The sequence below is a fragment of the Meriones unguiculatus genome, chromosome 18 (genome assembly GCF_030254825.1).
Source record: "Meriones unguiculatus strain TT.TT164.6M chromosome 18, Bangor_MerUng_6.1, whole genome shotgun sequence".
Lineage (NCBI taxonomy): Eukaryota > Metazoa > Chordata > Mammalia > Rodentia > Muridae > Meriones > Meriones unguiculatus.
This window is the reverse complement of record NC_083365.1, coordinates 28,907,067-28,925,464: the sequence shown is the minus strand read 5'-3', so window position 1 is coordinate 28,925,464 and position 18,398 is coordinate 28,907,067. Positions and strand designations below refer to the sequence as shown.

The window sequence follows — 18,398 nt, the reverse complement described above, 5'->3', positions numbered from 1 at the left end:
CACCCCAACCATCAGGGTCACCTCTACTATGCTGCCCTGGTAAGGTAGAGTGCTGTAGCAGGTAAGGGAGCAGTGCCAGCTCTCCTGCTCTCATGGCCCCATTCCGGACCAGCTCTCCCCGCCCACTGTGGGTGGTGAGGGCAAAAGGGAGGGGAGGGGATCTCTCCTTTGCTGACAACACCGCACAGCAGACTAGAGGCAGGGCCAGCTCTCATTCTCAAGCACTAGGCACTGGCCCACCTACAACCCCCAAATCCAGGCTCAGCTGTACTAGACTCTCAGCTACGTCAGGTCCTCTTTGTGGGGGCTTGGGGAGCCAGATGAGGCCTGGCCTTACAGATAGCACAGATACCTAGGCTAGCAGCCACCTCCGTTCCCAGCCTTCTGGGCAGAAAACAGGTTACACATCTTTTCCCTTGAAAACACAGTCCTGCATATTTCACATTCCTGGCTTCCCTTGTGCTATCTGTGAGAACAAGGACTTTTGTGTTTCCAACAGAATTGGGTTATCAAATAGAAAATAGGTAAATCCAGAAAAGAGAAATATTTCAACATGATGTCTTGACATGTCGCATGTGAAGTAGGAACCAAATGTGGGAAAGAAAAAACAAAAACTGCTCTCAAGCTGGGGAAGTAGCTGAGGTGGTAGAGTGCTGGTGTGGCATGCACAAAACCCCTGTGTTCAGTCCTCAACACCACATAAACTAAGTGTGGTGGTGTGCGTAAGTAATTCTGACATTTGAGAGGGGGAGGCGAAAGGATCAGATGTTCAAAGTCATTGTCAGCTACAGAGAGAGTTGGAGGCTAGTCTGAGCTAGAGATTCTGAGCTAGAGATTTTGTTAGTCAGACTGTTGATGAGAACCCGGTGAATGTCACAGGCCGCGTGCATCTCGTCACTCTCCACTCATTCGTTCTTCCACTGTTTGCACCCAGACCCACACTCTGTTGATAGTTTCCTTTCTGTGCCAAAGAACAGTGGAAAAGAGGCTCAGAGAAGGGGAATATTCTGTATCTGGGGAGGAACAGAGCCCTCAGCCACCATTGGGATGATTTTCTTTGAACTAGTGATTGTTCCATCCATCATTCTGTTTGTCTCTATCTCTGAAGGATGGGGAACAGTATCCGTTTCCTTTGCACCCCCAAGCTCACTGCATAGGTCAATAATTATTTGCTGAACAAATAAGCAACTAAGCATAGGATGATGAGGTTGCCTGTAGTGGCTCTTGAATCTAAAAACACAGTGAAGGAAAGATGAAGTCTCGAGGACAGTAATTCTCTTATCCTCTAAGCTGTACTGGTTGCATCTAGCAGAGATAGAAGATGACAGATGCAGCCTCTTTCTGATCTATATTTAGTTAGGAGTAGGAGTTTTTCGTGTCACTTGAGGCCTTATGGTTTCTTCTTTGAAGACTCTTAAGTGGCCAGCTACTTTCTGTTCAAGGACTGCCAAACAGTACTTAATAGTGGCATGAGTGCAAACAACACATGTGTTTCTAGACGGTGGTGTGGGTTCAGGGGGAGCCAGACTTTCTACACTGCTAATGGGAATGTAAAGTAATGCAGGCATTGTGCAAGTCAGTGCCTCAACAGACTAAAAATAAAACTAACGTGATTCAGCTTCTTCTGAGCACATACCTGAAGGATTCAAGATTAGCGCACAATAGAGGTACCAGCACCCACATGTTTATTGCAGCACTAGTCACATCAGCCGAGTTTTGGAATCAGGATGTCTATCAATGGATGAATGGATAAAGAAAAATTGCTATACATTCACAATGGCATTTAATCACACATAAAGATGAACAAAATAACATGGTAGGCAGGAGAATGGGTCAAACTAGAGAGTGTCATGTGTTGTACAATAAGCAGACTCAGAAAAAAAATGCTCATGTCTTCTATATTAAAATAAAAAGGCCATGAAGGTAGAAGTGGAACTATTTGCAGGTGAAAAGGGACCAGAGGAGGGGGACAAGAGAGACTATTGGAGTAGATACAATTAAAATACATTATGTGCTTGTATGAAAATATCACAAAACATTGTTTTATATAGTCAATATATGGAAATAATTTTAAAGTATGTGTTTGTACACAATAAGATTTCAAACGTAGACACTAAGATATTTTGCGGTCATCTCCATCTGGTAGAATTATTGGCAATTTTTTATTTGTTCTTTCCTAAGAAAGTATGTGAGCTGGAGAGATAGCTCAGAGGTTGAGAACCTGTCTGCTCTTCTAGAGGTCCTGGGTTCAGTTCCTGACAGCCACATGAGGATCACAACCATCTGATGCCCTCTTCTGGCATGCAGGTGTACATGCAGATAGAGCACTCATATATATCAAGTAACTAACTAAATAGTGAATATGAAACAAAACTGTATATAAAAACTGAGATGGAGTTTCTTTTTCTTTTTTGTTTTTGCTTTTTGGGTTTTTGTTGTTTTTTGTTTTTTGTTTTTGTTTTCTGTGTAGCCTTGGTTGTCCTGGACTTGCTTTGTAGACCAGGCTAGTCTCAACTCATAGAGATTCACCTGCCTCTGCCTCCCTGAGTTCTAGAATTACAAGCATGTGCCACTGTGCCTGGATTGGAGTTTCTTTATCAATCACTCTTCACTTTATTTTTTGAGCCAGAATTTTTCTCACTGAACTTGAAGCTTGCCAGTTTGACTAGACTGGCTGTCCAGCAACACCTAGGAGTCCTCTTGTTTTAATTTCCTCAGTTCTGGGATTATGGATGCACACTGGCTTTTAAATGGGTTCTAGTCATCTAAATTTAGGCCTTTGTGCCAACTGAATTATTTTTTTTATATTAGTTAATCTATCTATTGATCTATCTATCTATTTATCTATCATTTTTAAATGGGTGTTTTGCTTGCATGTATTTCTGTGCACCACTTGTGTCCTGGTACTTGAAGAGGCCAGAAGAGGGAATCAGATTTCCTGAAACTGGATTTACAGACAGTTTTAAGCCACAATGTGGGTGCTGGGAATTGAACCTGGATCCTGTGGAAGTGCCAAGTGGTCTTGTGAAGAGTGAATAAAGTGAATAATAAAGTGAAGAGTGATTGATAAAGAAACTCCAATCCAGGCACAGTGGCACATACTTGTAATTCTAGAATTCAGGGAGGCAGAGGCAGGTGAATCTCTATGAGTTGAGACTAGCCTGGTCTACAAAGCAAGTCCAAGACAACCAAGGCTACACAGAAAACAAAAACAAAAAACAAACAGCAACAAAAACCCAAAAAGCAAAAACAAAAAAGAAAGACTTGCCAAGAGATGACAAGTCTGTGCCATCTCTCCAGCCATTTAGCATTTTTTTTTAATAAAGACTTTAATTTTTTTCTTACTTTCCTGAATAGGCCCTACCTCCTGGGTATCCAAAGGTCTTGTCAGAAGACTGTCCAGCCAGGGCAGTCTGGGTTTCCAGGGAGAAGAGTGGTACTCAAACTACCAGTGGAATTCTGATTTGTCACTGCTGTCTTTCATCTTGTGGTATTTTCAGTTGCAGGCTACTGGACTGTTGAGTTGGGAATCTAGCCTATTGTTAGTGTATCATCATCAGTAGATTTGTGGATTTTACCAAAGGTAACTTTGTCCATCTTTGTCCATGAGGAGCACTAAAAATAAGTACCAATTTCAATCTTGTGGTATTTGGAATAAGTGAATGAATTTGCATCATTCTGTGTTAAAGGTAAAGATACTTCTTCCTTTTACTAGGACATAATGCAAGTGCATTTATACAAGGTAATCTTGACCCTGAAAGCCCTGCCAAGGACTGGGAACATGATAGTCTTGGGATGCTGTCTTAGTTAGGGTTTTATTGCTGTCACAACCCATTGGAGAAAGTCAGAACAGGAACTCAAGCAGGGCTGAAACCTGAAGGCAGGAGCTGATTCAGAAGCCATGGACTGCTTACTGGCTTGTTTTCTCTCCCCCCCCCCCCACCCTCGGCTTACTCAGCCTGCCTTCTTATAGAACCCAGAATCACCAGAGCAGGGATGGCACCACCCACAATTGGCTGGGCCCTCCCCCATTGAGAAAATACCCTCTCCTGGAGGCACTTCCTCAACTGAGGCTCCTTTCTCTGAGACGACTCTAGCTTATGTAAAGTTAACACACAAAACCAGCCAGTACAGATGGCTGTTCTTAGCAGGAACATATTCTTATCCTTGGGGGCATCTAGTAGTTTGAGATTTGTTTAAGATCCATGTTAAAAAACAAAAAACAAAAAACAATTGCATTAGGATTTTTTGGTAGATAAATTACTATGAAGCATACTGATGCTAGGTAAGTATGGATGATTGCTGGACACAATAAGCAAAAACCAAATTCTTTTTTCTTTTTTTTTGGCTTTCTTTGCCTAATTACAGATCACAGATGAATTTTTGTTCCCCACCCTCACACATTACCTCATGAATCACTAAGGGAGATGAGCACAGTCCCTTGGAGGAAAATAACGACTGTGCCTTCTCTGAACACATGGGTTGTTCTTTTGTCTGTTATCACTTACTGTCTCCATAGTAACAACTTGTTCTACGAGATGTCTTCATAGCTTTGACTATCAGTAGCTGCCGAAGGAGGACACAGACTGTAGCTTCTTCTCCAGGACCCCTGTGTTCAGCTTTATGAAAAGCTCTAGAACCTGGTACCCAACAAAGAATTGCTTCATAAAGACACTGTATCCACACAGCTTTTTTTTTTTTTTTTTTTTTTTTTGTACATCGTGGGCCCAAGGGATGGATAGGCATTTGGGAAATAATCACTGTTGAGACTTGATGAGCCAGGGTGGATAGGAAGGGGGGAGGCTCCCCTTTCTGATAGTGGAGGATGGAGGGGTGGAGGGAGAAAGGAAGGGTGGACCTGAGAGGTGAGGAGGGATGAGGCTACAACCACAACGTAAAGTAAATAAAATATAATAATAATAAAAAAGAAAGAAAGGTCAGAGCTTAGCTGGGCAAGGTAATTCCCAGCACTTGGGGAGGAAGAGGCAGGCAGATTTCTGTGAGTTCGAGGCCAGCCTGATCTACAAAGTGAGTCCAGGATAGTCCAAGGCTACACAGAGAAACCCTGTCTCGAAAAAAACAAAACAAACCAAAACAAAAAGTTGGAGCTTTATTTTTCATGGAAAGAGCAAGGTGGTGAATATTTTTTTAGACATCAAAATACAAATATATGCATGATTTTTAAAAAAATGAATGCAAACACTGGAAAATGGCTAAGAGAAAATTTAAAAGCTTTTTGCATTTCTTTATTTTGTTTGTTTGTGTGCCATCAGAGGACAGCTTGCAGAAACTGGCTCTCTCCTTCCACCACATGGGTCCCATGGATGGAACTCGGGTTTGGAGGCAAGCAGCTTTATCCACTGAGCCATCTTGCTGCCTCTTGTTTTTTGTTTGTTTATTTTGTTAAAGTAACAAGGGAAGAAACAGAGACTATTACCTAGGTAACAATGGAGTGAAATTTTTAAAAAAGAGAGAGGACAGAGGGACACTTCTGTGAGTTAGTTTTGACTTTTACAAACATTAATATCCTACTTATTAAAAAAAAAATTAAATCAGGGTGAGGGGTAGCCAAGGCCTATAATCCCAGCAATTAGAAAGCTAAGGCTGGAGAATACTGAGCTCCAGGCCAGCCAGCCCATGCCTCTAAAGAAGAGGAGGGAAAATGCAAGACCACTGAGAATGAATCTGTAGATCAACGGGAGAGTGCTTGCTTAGCATGCAGAGAGCCTGGAAATGCATTTGTAATTGAAGGAAAAAAAAAAAAAGCTGAGACCCTCCTCCAGATTAAAGGGTTTTAAAGAAGCCATTGCATAGTGCACTGTTTGATCCTAGGTAAGATCCTGAACTAGGAAAGAAATTCTTGACTTAAGTGGTGAAATCTGAGTACAGTCTATAGACTACAGGACAACATTGTAGCAATGCCAGTTTTCTTGCTTTTTGTTATTTGTGTAGTGGTTACATAAAGTAACCTTGTTCATAAGAAACAAGAAAACAGTGAGACACTCTGAGGTAAGTAGACACCTGAAGACAGCCTATTCTCAGGCAGCTGAGAACAAAGTGTGTGTGCCAGCACACACAGCTGTTCATACTCAGAATGTGCGCAGTAATGGGACGACGTTGGAATGAGTTTGTAAAATAGATGAAGGGGAAAGAGTTGTTTGTAGCACTTATTCAGCTTTTATATAAGTTCAAAATTAACTTCAGAAGAGTTTGTTCTTTTTAAAAGGTGCCTCTGGCTCCAACACGTTTATCCCTCAACCCCCAGTATACATTTTCTTAAATCAGTGAAGAACTTGCATAATCTTGAACTTTATTGAAGAGATGAAATGAGGGAGATGGAAATGACAGTCACTTCAGGGGTAATGAAATGACAGAGGACAAAGTGGGGCTGCTCCCTTTGGCACAGGGTCTCTGTCTGAGAGGAGCCGTTCTTCTAGGTCTGTCCCTCACCCTTGTCCTACAGGAGAAAGGAAGAATTTTAACCATAGAATTTTATCATCATTGTTTAATTTTAATTTGATCATTGGTAAATGGAATGACAAATCACAGAAAGTAGCAAGTTGTGTATTTCATAGGGTGTGCCCTATCTTAAAAGGGAAGGCCATGCAGAGCTGGGCAGGACCCGGATACAGACAGGTCCACCATGCTAAACAGAGAACACTCTCCAGTTTTAATACTTTTCATGGAATCACTGTGTGGTTCAATTGCCTCAGTAGCCAAAACAATACAACACAGAATGCTTTACTCTGATTTGGATATTTATAGTAAACAGCTGTATACCCCACCTCAGGGGTTTAGATACAGATTTCACAATTACGAAGAAACAACAGCATCATCCTCAGAGGATGCAAAAGCAGGGGAATGTTGACAAAGTGCTTTGTTTAACCAAAACATGAAGGGAAAACCAAGATTCTGGGACATGTCACTAAATTCATAGCCAAGGAGAAACAAATCACATTATTAGCAGCACATACCAGCCAATGAATAACTAGTTAAAGCTGGGCATAGTTTATCCAAGACACAGCTCAGGAAACTGGGATCCAGAATGTTTAGGATCTGGTCAGCTCATGCTCCACCAGTGGGTGGTTCATGACCCAGTTCCTGTGGTTTACAACTGAATCTCTGCATTCTGGAGGCCCCACTCAAGGCCCTCACTCTAGGAAAGTTTAGTTTCCTCTAGTAGTTTAGGGGTTTTGTATGCCTTGTCTAGTAGTTTAGGGGTATGTATGCTAATGAGCACGAGTAGCTCTGTAAACCTGGCTACTTTCCAGAATCGATTATAAAGATCAATTTTACAAAAATAGAAATTAAAAAGCCTGATTCCGTATGACGGTGGAGTGTCCATGTGTCTCTAGGAGCACCACTCTTCCCATTCCAGTTCTGGGTCCCTTTGCTTTACTGGTTTATCCCTCTATTGTGAATGCCTGTACAGGATTAAAATGCCATTTTCATGGCGAGATTTCCAATTTTACCAGCAGCCTTAAAGGAAAAGAATCAAATACGTCTAGAGCTGGTAAAGCAGGTTTTCAAGTAAAGCCACACCCTTCTGGTATCATGTAGGCCTGGGAATCTCTGTCTCACAGATTTGAGCCAATTAGTATTTTCTACTAAGCCCTTGGCAGGTGTTAACCTGCCCTTTACAAAGGCTCCATAACAATGGTGCATCAAACATGCAGGACTAGGATAGAGGCCTGGGTGGACTAGCCTTGTCCTGCCCAAGAGTGCCCCAGCCTGCAGCCTCCTTGGCTTGCAACTCCATTCTTCCAGGGTCGAAGGAAGAATTCAGGTACACATCTACCTCACAGGAAAGCAGTCCAATTCTTTTTTCCACCATCTTAGAAAATGAGGTTGAAAGAGAGCTGGCTTCCATTGAGTGAAATGAAATTCAGATTTTTTTTTTCTTTTTGAAATAGGCTCTTGCTATAGACAAAGCTGCCTCCACTATCCAAGTGCGGGGATTACAGGTATGTTCCACCACACCCATCGAAGGGAACAGATTCTTTTTAACACAGAGTCAAATGATATCAGCAGATTTAACTACAATTTAACTACAGAGTTTCTGACAGTTTCCATCTGTCGATTGTTCATGTACCATTGCACTGCTTTTACTGTGGATCTTTCATCGATTTTACTTATTATTTTACACCTTTAAGCTTTTTTTGTGTGCATTTATTTTTCAGAATCCTCAAGGAAGCATCTTCGGTTCATCTTTTTCCCCCTCCTGGTTGTAAACCTAAACGCTTTGAGCATGCTAGGCAAGCACTCTTCACTGGGCACCACTCCACTTCTAGTTTGTTTATATAAAAATACTGAGTTCAGTTAAACTCAGTTTTGAAATAACTGCAGTGTACAAGTGCATGTTGGTGTTTTTGTTTTTATAGCACTATAACTTACACTTAGTTTCGAAATATGTAACTTATAGTTAAAAACAAATGTCTACTTTGGTGCTGGGAGTTGAATCCAGTGCCTCATAGGCATGTGATGTGAATGCTATACCATTGGGCTTCTCCTAGACAAAGCTTTTTATGTTTACAGACCATAACCTGATGCACTGAATCCTCAATTGTCCTTTTACAAGCTTCTCTCTTTTGGGTGAAGTTGGATAGGTCTGAGCAATTAGGATTTGTCTTTCAAACATGAAAGAAAGACCTGTATAGAAGAGGGAGGAGAAAGGGGAGGAGGAAGGAGGAGACATTCCCCTTCTGTTTGCCCAAGCAACACATCTTTTGCAGCACAGGTCAGTTGTCTGTGCATGTTTGGGTGTGAGTTAGGGGTCTGGGTGGGGGTGGGGAGCACTTCAAAGACTATTAAAGAAATTTAAAAGCATGGAAGGAATCATATGTTTTCCACAGTTTGTATCTGGTTTGTTTTGAGAAGAGATTAGAAAGCAATTCCCCCGAAAAACAACATAGGAGACCCAGCATTCACTATCCTGCAAGGATCTTTACTGATCAGGGCTGTTATGCAACCAGTTTCTCTTGAGAAGACAGCATATTTAATAAATGATTTCAAATGGGCACGAAAAATACGTAATATTTGTTAAGAGAAATATTTACAGCATTGGTAAAACATGAAAATAACTGTGTATAGAAACTTGATCATCATCAGGAGCAGAACAGAGGCTCCTTAGGAGACCAAGTATGCTGATGTCAACATTCTTCTTGACTTAGGATTCTGAGAATATGGGAATCACTATGGTTTCACTGTGTAAGGAGTTGCCATAGTTATGAAAGGAAGAGTAAGAGCATCACTCTGTGTACGAATGAAAAAAAAATGCCACAGTACGAAGCACGTGATAGCGGCATAATAAAAGCGACTAAGTTACAAATAGTGATATTCTTAGAAGCTAGTTGAATATCATTTTTATCCAGAGGTGAACCTGGCTTACACTCTCACTGGTATAAGACACTTTCATACAGACACACACACACACATTTACACATTTGCACAATACTCTCTGGCGGAATGCCACAGGGGAATATTTTTCTCTGGTCCCTACTGTTCTTCACAGATCAGTTCTTGAAGACATTGTCCATGATGACTCAAGTGTGCTTGCAGAGACGGGCTTTAAGTCTGTCTCTCTGTTTCACTGGCAAGCTCTAGTGGCATCAGGTGCCCTTGGTAATAGACAAGACTCACTTCACATGGCAGCAGCATGTGTGACTCTTCATTTGACAATAGACCTCGAACCTTGACAAGCCTTCAGGGACTAGAATGGCAGGTGACATTCTTTAAAACAAGCAAACCACACTGTGATCCTTATACTTTCAAGGGGAGTTGCTAACTTTTCAGGGTAGCTTGCTGTTCCCTTGCCAATACAGCTTCTCCTCTACTTTTTTCTTTTTCCACCGGCAGAGGAGCAGCAGCTTAAAGGTCTTCCTGAAGGTTCTGTTGCAGAGAGCGTAGCAGATGGGGTTGATTGTGCTGTTGACATAGCACAGCCAGTAACCCAGATGCCACAGGGTGACAGGGACACACTTGTCACAGAAGGTGGAAACCAGGACCATGATGTTATAAGGGGTCCATGTGATGATGAAGGCCAGGAGGATGGCACTCAAGGTCTGGGCTGCTTTCCTTTCTTTGATTAGGACCATTCTCTTTCGTTTGGTCATTTGATGGTTGAGGTTGGGATCCAGGCCTTTTGTTGAAGGGTCTTTGGACATTGGGAAGGAACAAGGCATGATTTTCACCTTTCGACAACCATTATTAGTCTCCTGGGTCCCGTCAGCTTTTACCACCAATCGGAACTTATAGGCAACGCACTTCTGACTCTTGAGTTTGTGAGCAGCAGCTGGAGACAGGAAGTATTTGGGAGCGTCATAGTCATTGTTTTCAGTCCGAGGGTTCACAAAAGTTTCCTTGGTCTCTTGGGTGTTGAATTCCTTTCCTGGGCTTTCCTTGGCTTCACTCTTGTAGACCACTTGGAAGACAGGGTCAGTGGTGGACTTGGCTTCATCCTCTGAGGAGGGGTAGCTACTACAGTTAGTGACCTGCTCAGCCTTGTCCCAGTCAGCACTTAGGCCAGTGGCCTGGCTTGGCTTTTCTGTTGCTGAGGTGCTTCTGCGGGAGGATGACCAGGAGGCTTGATTCCTTTCTCTCTGGGCCAGGCTGGGTCTAGGGCAGCTAAAGAAAGATCTGAGCAGGGTCTTGTGAGCCGGTTTTTTCTTCTTGTTTTCTGCCACAGAATCGGAACCTTGGAGGTCAGCCAGGTCCTTGGTTCGCTTCTCTGTTTCCCGGTAGATCCGGCAGTAGAGTATGGTCATGACAGAGACAGGGATGTAGAAGGCCGCGATGGCAGTACCGAAGGTGATCGTGGGCTCGGAGAGGAATTGGATCTGGCACTCATCAGCTGGCACTGTCCGCTTCCCGACCAAGTACTGCCAGCAGAGGATGGCTGGCGCCCAGAGGATGAAAGAGACCAGCCAGGCCAAGCCAATCATGACGCCAGCCCTCTTTGGGGTCCGCTTGGCCCGGTATGTCAGTGGTCTTGTGATGGAAAAGTAACGGTCAAAGCTAATCACCAGAAGGTTCATGACAGAAGCGTTGCTAGCAACATAGTCCAGGGCAAGCCAAAGGTCACAAGCCAGACTCCCCAGAACCCAGCGTCCCATAAGGATGTAGGTCGTGTAGAGGTTCATGGAGAAGATGCCAATGATGAGGTCTGCACAGGCCAAGCTGAGAAGGTAATAGTTGTTAACTGTCTTGAGCTGACTGTTGACTTTGAAGGAGACCATGACCAAGACATTGCCCACAATGGTCATCAGGCTGACCACAGCCGTCACAGCTGCAATAGTGATGACTTCCCATAGACCATGGCGTTCCAAAGCCTGGTGATTTACTGGGGTGCCATTGACTGTGGTGTCATTGCGGTAAGACTCCCCTTCCATCCTGGTTCAAGCAGTTACATTCAGATTTAGTCTGAGGTTCGGAGGGCTCTTTGTTTGGGCTCCTCTGTTCTTGGCCAGTATCTGGAAGAGATATAAACAGGTCAGTTCCACTCATCACCCTTCTGCTTGATTTCCTTTTCCATCCAGTGTTCATCATTGCTAACGGAATATGAAATGTATGAAGAGCAAGATGCAGAATTGTTGAGCCTTTTTTTTTCCTTAGGAAATTACTAAGTTAATTATCAGAACTGTTGTTAGTGTTGAAAGAGTTAAGGTATGCATAAGATGAAAGACAAAATAAATTTTGGATAGCATTATAGGAATATATACACATTCACCATTGCATTGGATGACAGTATATATAATTTTACCATTGCAAAATTCTTCTGCCTAATGAACAAGGATTGGATTTTAACTACAAAAATTTTTTCAAGAAAATATTTTTTTCATTGAAAATTTCTCTGACATGTTTGTACATTAAAAAAAAAATTTTGCTTATCTTTAAGCTTTATTGCCATCTCTTGCGTCTTGCCGACTCCCACTGAAACCATTCTTTCAAAGACATCTTTAGACCTTTGGCATCATTCTTTTAAAAATGTATTAGTTCGAGAATTCCATATAATGTGTTTTGATCCTATTCACTCTAACCAAACTCCTTGTAGATCCATCCCCCTTCCCTGTACACCCAACTTTGTGTCCTCTTTTTATTTATTTTTTATTTTATTATCCAAAGCTTTTTAACAACCTTCAAATGCCTGAGCATCTTTCATATCTGTGAAACTGCTGCCCTCTTGTGGTAATCTTTAAAAAGGGCTTCAGAAGATAAGGGAGAGATAAAAGGATCAAGAAGAGGGTGGAGGGTGGAGGGTGGCCTTGTGGGATAAGAGAATGAAGGTAGGGTGGGGAATGAAGAGTGGGTTGGTGGGGATAGGGCGGAGGTGGCGTGTGGGTGTGACAGACTTAAATACTGGAGATACAAACCGGAAACAAACGTCAGAGGTAGTGAACAGAGGCAGCAGGCTTAAAATACACACAATAGGTTAAAAGTCAAGGAGGACTTCTATTGAAGGAATGTGTAAACAACAAAGTTTTTGACATGTCTTTTTACTTGTTTTTTCTTTGCTTGTTTTGGTTTTTGGAGATAGGGTTTCTTTGCTCTGGCTGTCCTAGAGCTAGCTCTGTAGACCAGGCTGGCCTGGAATTTACAGAGATTTGCCTGCCTCTGCCTCCCAAGTGCTGGGATCAAAGGCGTGCACCACCTGGCCATTACCATGTCTTTTTTTTTTTTTTAAAGGTGGCTGTTTTTAAGTAACACACATCTAACTTCTTTTGACTGGTAGAGAAGAAACACAGTACAAAGTTCATTTCAATTAAGAAATGACTTCTTATTGTCTCTGAAGCGATATTATCTGGAGCAAGAGTTTTGACTGACAGGCTTTAAAAGCACTGTTTACAAGTGCGCTAAATGCCTTGGAGCATAAAAGAGACGCTCTAGTTCATGAATCGTGAGACTTAATCTTGTTCAGCTTTAAAGAACATCCGGGAAGAAGGTTGAGCCTTCGGGTCAAATCTTGGGACAGAAAGGTCTATTCCCGAGAATATTAAATGGCTGCACTGTCGCTGTAGGACAGGAAAGCCGGTGACAGTTTACATTTGAGGACTAAATGGGAGCCACTGGTTGTGTGTGTGTGAAGCTTGTCTCCCAGTCCTGGGGTGGGGCTGGGGCTCCTTTTCCTTCTGTTTCATGTGGCATTCCCAGACTTCTTGGAATACATAATTTTTCTATGTGTGTCACGTTATATAAAAACAAAAAAAACAAAAAAAAAAAAAAACAACCTTGCAAGTATTGCCACAAGGAGATTTACGGGAAAATCTGAAAGTCCAGAATTCCTTGGCAGGCAGCAAACTCTTTCCAACAGAAGTAAAAGCAAGGATTATGTCTTCATCTTTGCATCCTAAAGAAAACATGTTTTTGTACAAGCGATTGGAAGAAAATGTTTTGAGGAGGCAGCGATGAGTTACATCAAGCAAGGCTGATTAATCTAGTAAGATTTAGGATGGACACTTGAGCCTGGGTTTGGTCCCAAGGAGGTCAGAATGCATTTTGGAAAGTTTTTTTTTTTTTTTTTTTTTTTTTTAGGGGGGGGCTTTGGTGGTCTGGAAGCTATGTGGAACATGGGAAAGAGGGACCAGGAGGAGAAGAGTGGGGGGAAGCTCTGCTAAGGTGACGTCCATGGCTGCGTGGATGTCGGTGGACCAGGTTCCCATCCTGGAGGCCAGACAGTTGTTGGAAATTAAACCCTGGCCCTCTGGAAAAGCAGTCCTTTTTTTTTTTTTTTTTTAAAGTGGAAATAAATTACATTTTCATGCTAATGAGAATGGTGCATTAGAAGGTAAAAGCTGGTGTATGGGAGGGCATGAGAGAGTTTCTAGAGAGACATCATTGCAGGTGCGTGAGCTGGCGTAAGGACCTAACGTGGTAATGAAGTAACAGCCTGGGGCTGGAGCTGAGGCCCCGCAATGGTGTTTTGAAGGAAGGTGGAGTGTGTGGACACTGCTACGAGCTGCCTGCGGAGTTTAGTAACGGCAGGGGTGAAAATTATCTTCTGACAATGTTGATTTTAAGAAATAGAAAGCCTGGTCACCAGCTTAGATAGTGTAGTTTAGGGATAGGCTCCATCAATTTTGAGGATTTCTCTAACCCTGAGCCCAGCCCTTGAAGCCCCTTAACATTCCATCATTGCCTGATAGGCTTCACCTGTTCCTTCATCTCCAGCACAGCGTGGGCAGGAACTCAGGGCTCAGAGTCTTCCTTCTGTGACCTGTGAGTGCCTCTCAGTGGTAGATGCAGATGTTTAAAATACACAAAAATGAAAAGCCAGACCTGGTGGCACAGGCCTGTGATTCCAGGTACTATGGAGGATTAGACAGAAGGATGGACAGTTCAAGGCCTGCCTGGACTACAGAGTCAGCAAAAGGCTCCCCTGTGCAAAGTACTGAGATGCCGTTTCAAAAGAAAAAGTAAAAAGAGCAGATTTCTTTCTGAGAAGTCCTACCAATGTTTTCCAGTTTTCTTTTTTAATACATCAAGTGTAAGAAGGCAGCTAAACTATTTTAAAAGTCTGCCTGTAGCTATACCACTCCTACGCATATATCCAAAAGATGCTCAAGTACACAACAAGGACATTTGCTCAACCATGTTTGTAGCAGCTTTATTTGTAATAGCAAGATCCTGGAAACAACCCAGATGTCCCTCAGCTGAGGAATGGATACAGAAATTGTGGTACATTTATACAATGGAATGCTAGTCAGCAATTAAAAACAAGGAAATCATGAAATTTGCAGGCAAATGGTGGGAACTAGAAAAGATCATCCTGAGTGAGGTATCCCAGAAGGAGAAAGACACGCATGGTATATACACACTTATAAGTGTGTATTAGTCATATAATACAGGATAAACATACTGAAATCTGTACACCTAAAGAAGCTAAGAAAGAAGGAGGACCCTGGGTAAGATGATCAATCCTCATTCAGAAAGGCAAAAGGGACAGAAATCAGAAGAGGGAGAAAACAGGAAACAAGACAGGACCTCTGAAAGCCTCTACCTAGCAGGGTATCAGAGCAGATGCTGAGGCTCATAACCAAACTTTGGGCAGAGTGCAGGTAATCTTATGAAAGAAGGGGGAGATAGAAAGACCTGGAGGGGACAGGAGTTCTACAAGGAGAGCATCAGAACCAAGAAATCTGGTCCCAGGGCTCTTTTCTGAGACTGATACTTCAACTAAGGACCATGCATGGAGAAAACCTTGGACCCTTGAACAGATTTAGCCCATGGCAGCTCAGTCTCCAAGTGGTTTTCCCTAGTAAGGGGAACAGGGACTGTCTCTGACATGAACTCAGTGGCTGGCTCTTTGATCACCTCCCTCTGAGGGGGGAGCAGCCTTACCAGTCCACAGAGGAATATAATGCAGCGAGTCAAGATGAGACCTGATAGGCTAGGGTCAGATGGAAGGGGAGGAGGACCTTTTCTATCAGTGGATTTGGAGATGGGCATGGGAGGATTTGAGGGAGGGAGGGTAGGATTGGGGGAAATGAGCAAAGGGGCTACAGCTGGGATACAAAGTGAATAAACTGTAACTAATATAAAAAATAAAAATTAAAATAAAAAGTCTGCCAGTTTTCAGGAAGGTGTATTTGTTCTATGAGGTTTCTATTTGTGTGTGTGTGGGGGTCAATGATTTGTTTTGGAAATATCACAACCAGGATGTGCTTAAGTCCCAGCAATTGGGATGAAGAGGCAGGTGGATCTTTGTGAGTTCAGAGCTAGCCTGGTCTATACAGTGAGCTCCGGGCCAGCCAAGGCTCTATAGTGAGACCCATTTAATTTAACAGAAAGAGAAAGAAAGTCAGAAAGAAAGAAAGAAGGAAAGAAAGAAAGAAAGAGAGAGAAAAAAAAGAAAGGAAGGAAGGAAAGAAATAACTATTATAATATTTGTTTTTCAAGTGGTGAGAAGCTATAAGCTCCATGGCCCTGGAAAGAGATATGTTGGTGAGCTACCTAGTTCATGGTATTTGCTATAGTAGGCCAAAAGAAATTGGACTAAAAATTCTTCACTCCCCTGGGTATAGTCCTGGTGTCACAGAAATTTGCCAATTTCTATCATGTAAAAAAAAAAACCTCATACTCCCTAATTTCAAGCTACCAGCTTTGTCATTGAACACAGAATTTTCAAGAGATAATGTGCCAAACCATTTTGATCCTGGTCACCCAGAGAATGGGGGAATCTAGACTGTCCAGTATGTTCTTAAACATGCCCTTTATATTTGGCTAAGTCCTGATGCTTTCTTTTTGGTGTGTAGAGAAAATAGTATGACTCCCCTCACTGTTCTTATGATTCTGTGTCTGGCGTTTATGGCAAGTCACTCCTACTACTGAGTTTGAGAGCTCAGACTAGGAAAGAATACATTAAGACCCAGAATGCTACCGGCATTCTGAATTTCAAAGGTACCTACAAAGAATCTCTCTCTTTCTCTCTCTCAATAGAAAGGATTAAAATATAGTGTGCATGAATAAAAGAAAAATTTCAAAATGATTTAAAAAAAATCATTGTACCGTGTCAGAAAAATAGTGTCTACTGACAAAATGTTAACTATTATGGCAATGAGATAACAAAAACACAGAATGCAGTGCTAAAAATAAGATTTTTTTTTTTGCTAGGGGCCAGGAAAGGGCAACGAGGGTGAGTATGATTAAAGCTTTTTATACGTGCGTTAAAATACATGTGATTTGGACAGCCTGCCCTGACACATCCTCCTCCTGAGCCCTCGAGTCTCTCTTAATGAGTGGCACTAGTGGTCTTTTCACTCAGGCAATAAATGTGAGCATCACCCGCTGATTCTCAGATGCCGACTTCCCCATTTACACTGGGATGTAAAAGTCTAAATTTTCCATCTCCCAGCTGTCTTCTTGGCTCTCATCTTTATTCATACCCTGACAACTTCTATTCACACCCTGAAAACTACAGCCTGAACTTTCCTAATGATTTTATGTCTCTGACTAGAACTTAAACCTTTTTTACAGATTGATTTCTCAAGAGCTATGCAGACTTTGAAGCCAGATGACCCTGGGTTTGAATCATTCCATTAATTACTAGCTATCTGATATAAAAAAATATTTAACGAGTGTGTGTGTGTGTGTGTGTTGTAGAATATGTATGCTTGAGTACTTATGTGGGTTAAGGATGGAGGCTAACAGTTGATTTTGGGGGTATGCCTCAGTCACTTATCACTCCTCGCCTTTTTTGTTTCAAAAGATCATTTTTGCTCATGGTGTTTGACAGCAACAGAAAGCTAAGGTCACTTTCAGAACCTGGAGCTCATGTATTTGGCTAGGATGGCTGTCAGTGAACTCCAAATATTTGCCTGTCCTCACCTAGGGACACACCCAGGCTTTTCTTGTTGGTGCTGGGGAGTCAAGCTCACCATTGACCCCTAACTGAGCTATCTCTCCAGCCTAGCCTTAGTGTTTTTGGTCTGGTTCCAAAAACCGAGTGTACTAGCTCACTGCATAGGGCTGCTGAGCTCAGAGGAAGGGATCTACCATGTATGGCGGGCGACTGGTGAGTTTTAAGTGCTCTGTAAGGGACAGCCATTTCTAAAGACCATATCTCTCAAGTTGACAAACCTTCAGGGGTTCCTTTATCTTTCTAAGTTCCCCCACTCTCTCCCATTAGCTGGACCAACTCCAGTTCAGTCATCAGGCTGTACCTCAGGGGTCTACTTCTCATGAAAAGCCTACTTCCAGCTTTGGTTTTGAACCTTTCACTGTACTCAGCTCACTGTATCAGATTCACCTGTTTTTATAATGACCTTCTGTGTGAGTTCAGGCCTTTGGAGTGGGGCCAATCTCTCTTTTAAATTCTGGACATAGTACTGCCTGTATGCAGTTCTGTACACAATTAGAGGCAATATATGGTTATTAGGAAGGGTCACAAAAGACTGGGATGAAAGTGACACTTTTTTTGCTAGGCTGACTTCCATTCTTTGCTTTGATCATTTATTTTTTTATTTTTTACTTTTTTATTTTCTGGGTTTTCAAGACAGGGTCTCTGTGTGGCCCTTGCTGTCCTGGGACTCACTCTGTAGACCAGACTAGTCTTGAACTCAGAGACTGGCCTGCCTGTGGCTCCCAAGTGTTGGGATTAAAGGCTTACGCCACCAAGGCCTGCTTGCTTTCATTATTTTCATGTAGTTTCCTTAAGACAAAATTAGCCTTGACTTCTGAGGTTTTCTTCTTCTTCTCCTCCTTCCTTTTCTTCCTCCTTCTTTTTACACTGTGCCAAAGACGATCTTCCACTGACCCACATCTCCAGGTCCCTCACGCCTTTCTATAACTAACTTTCCTGCTACCCTTGTTTTGGGGCACTGTCTAGCCAAGTCCTGCTGGTTGAATTAATCTCTCTAGGGGTGTTATCTCATTCCAAAATAAGTATAACCTATGAGAAGCAAGTA

General features: G+C 42.4%; 1 protein-coding gene across 1 annotated transcript in view; it reads right to left on the bottom strand.

The window, feature by feature from the left end:
- Nucleotides 1-5,671: 5,671 nt before the first annotated feature.
- Nucleotides 5,672-18,398, bottom strand: part of Chrm5 (cholinergic receptor muscarinic 5) — a 51,782-nt gene continuing 39,055 nt past the window's right edge. The window contains exon 2 of the mRNA XM_060371667.1: nt 5,672-11,468. Within this exon, the coding sequence (XP_060227650.1) occupies nt 9,789-11,387 (1,599 nt within the window). The 5' untranslated portion in view covers nt 11,388-11,468 and the 3' untranslated portion in view covers nt 5,672-9,788. The remainder of the gene's footprint in view (nt 11,469-18,398) is intronic.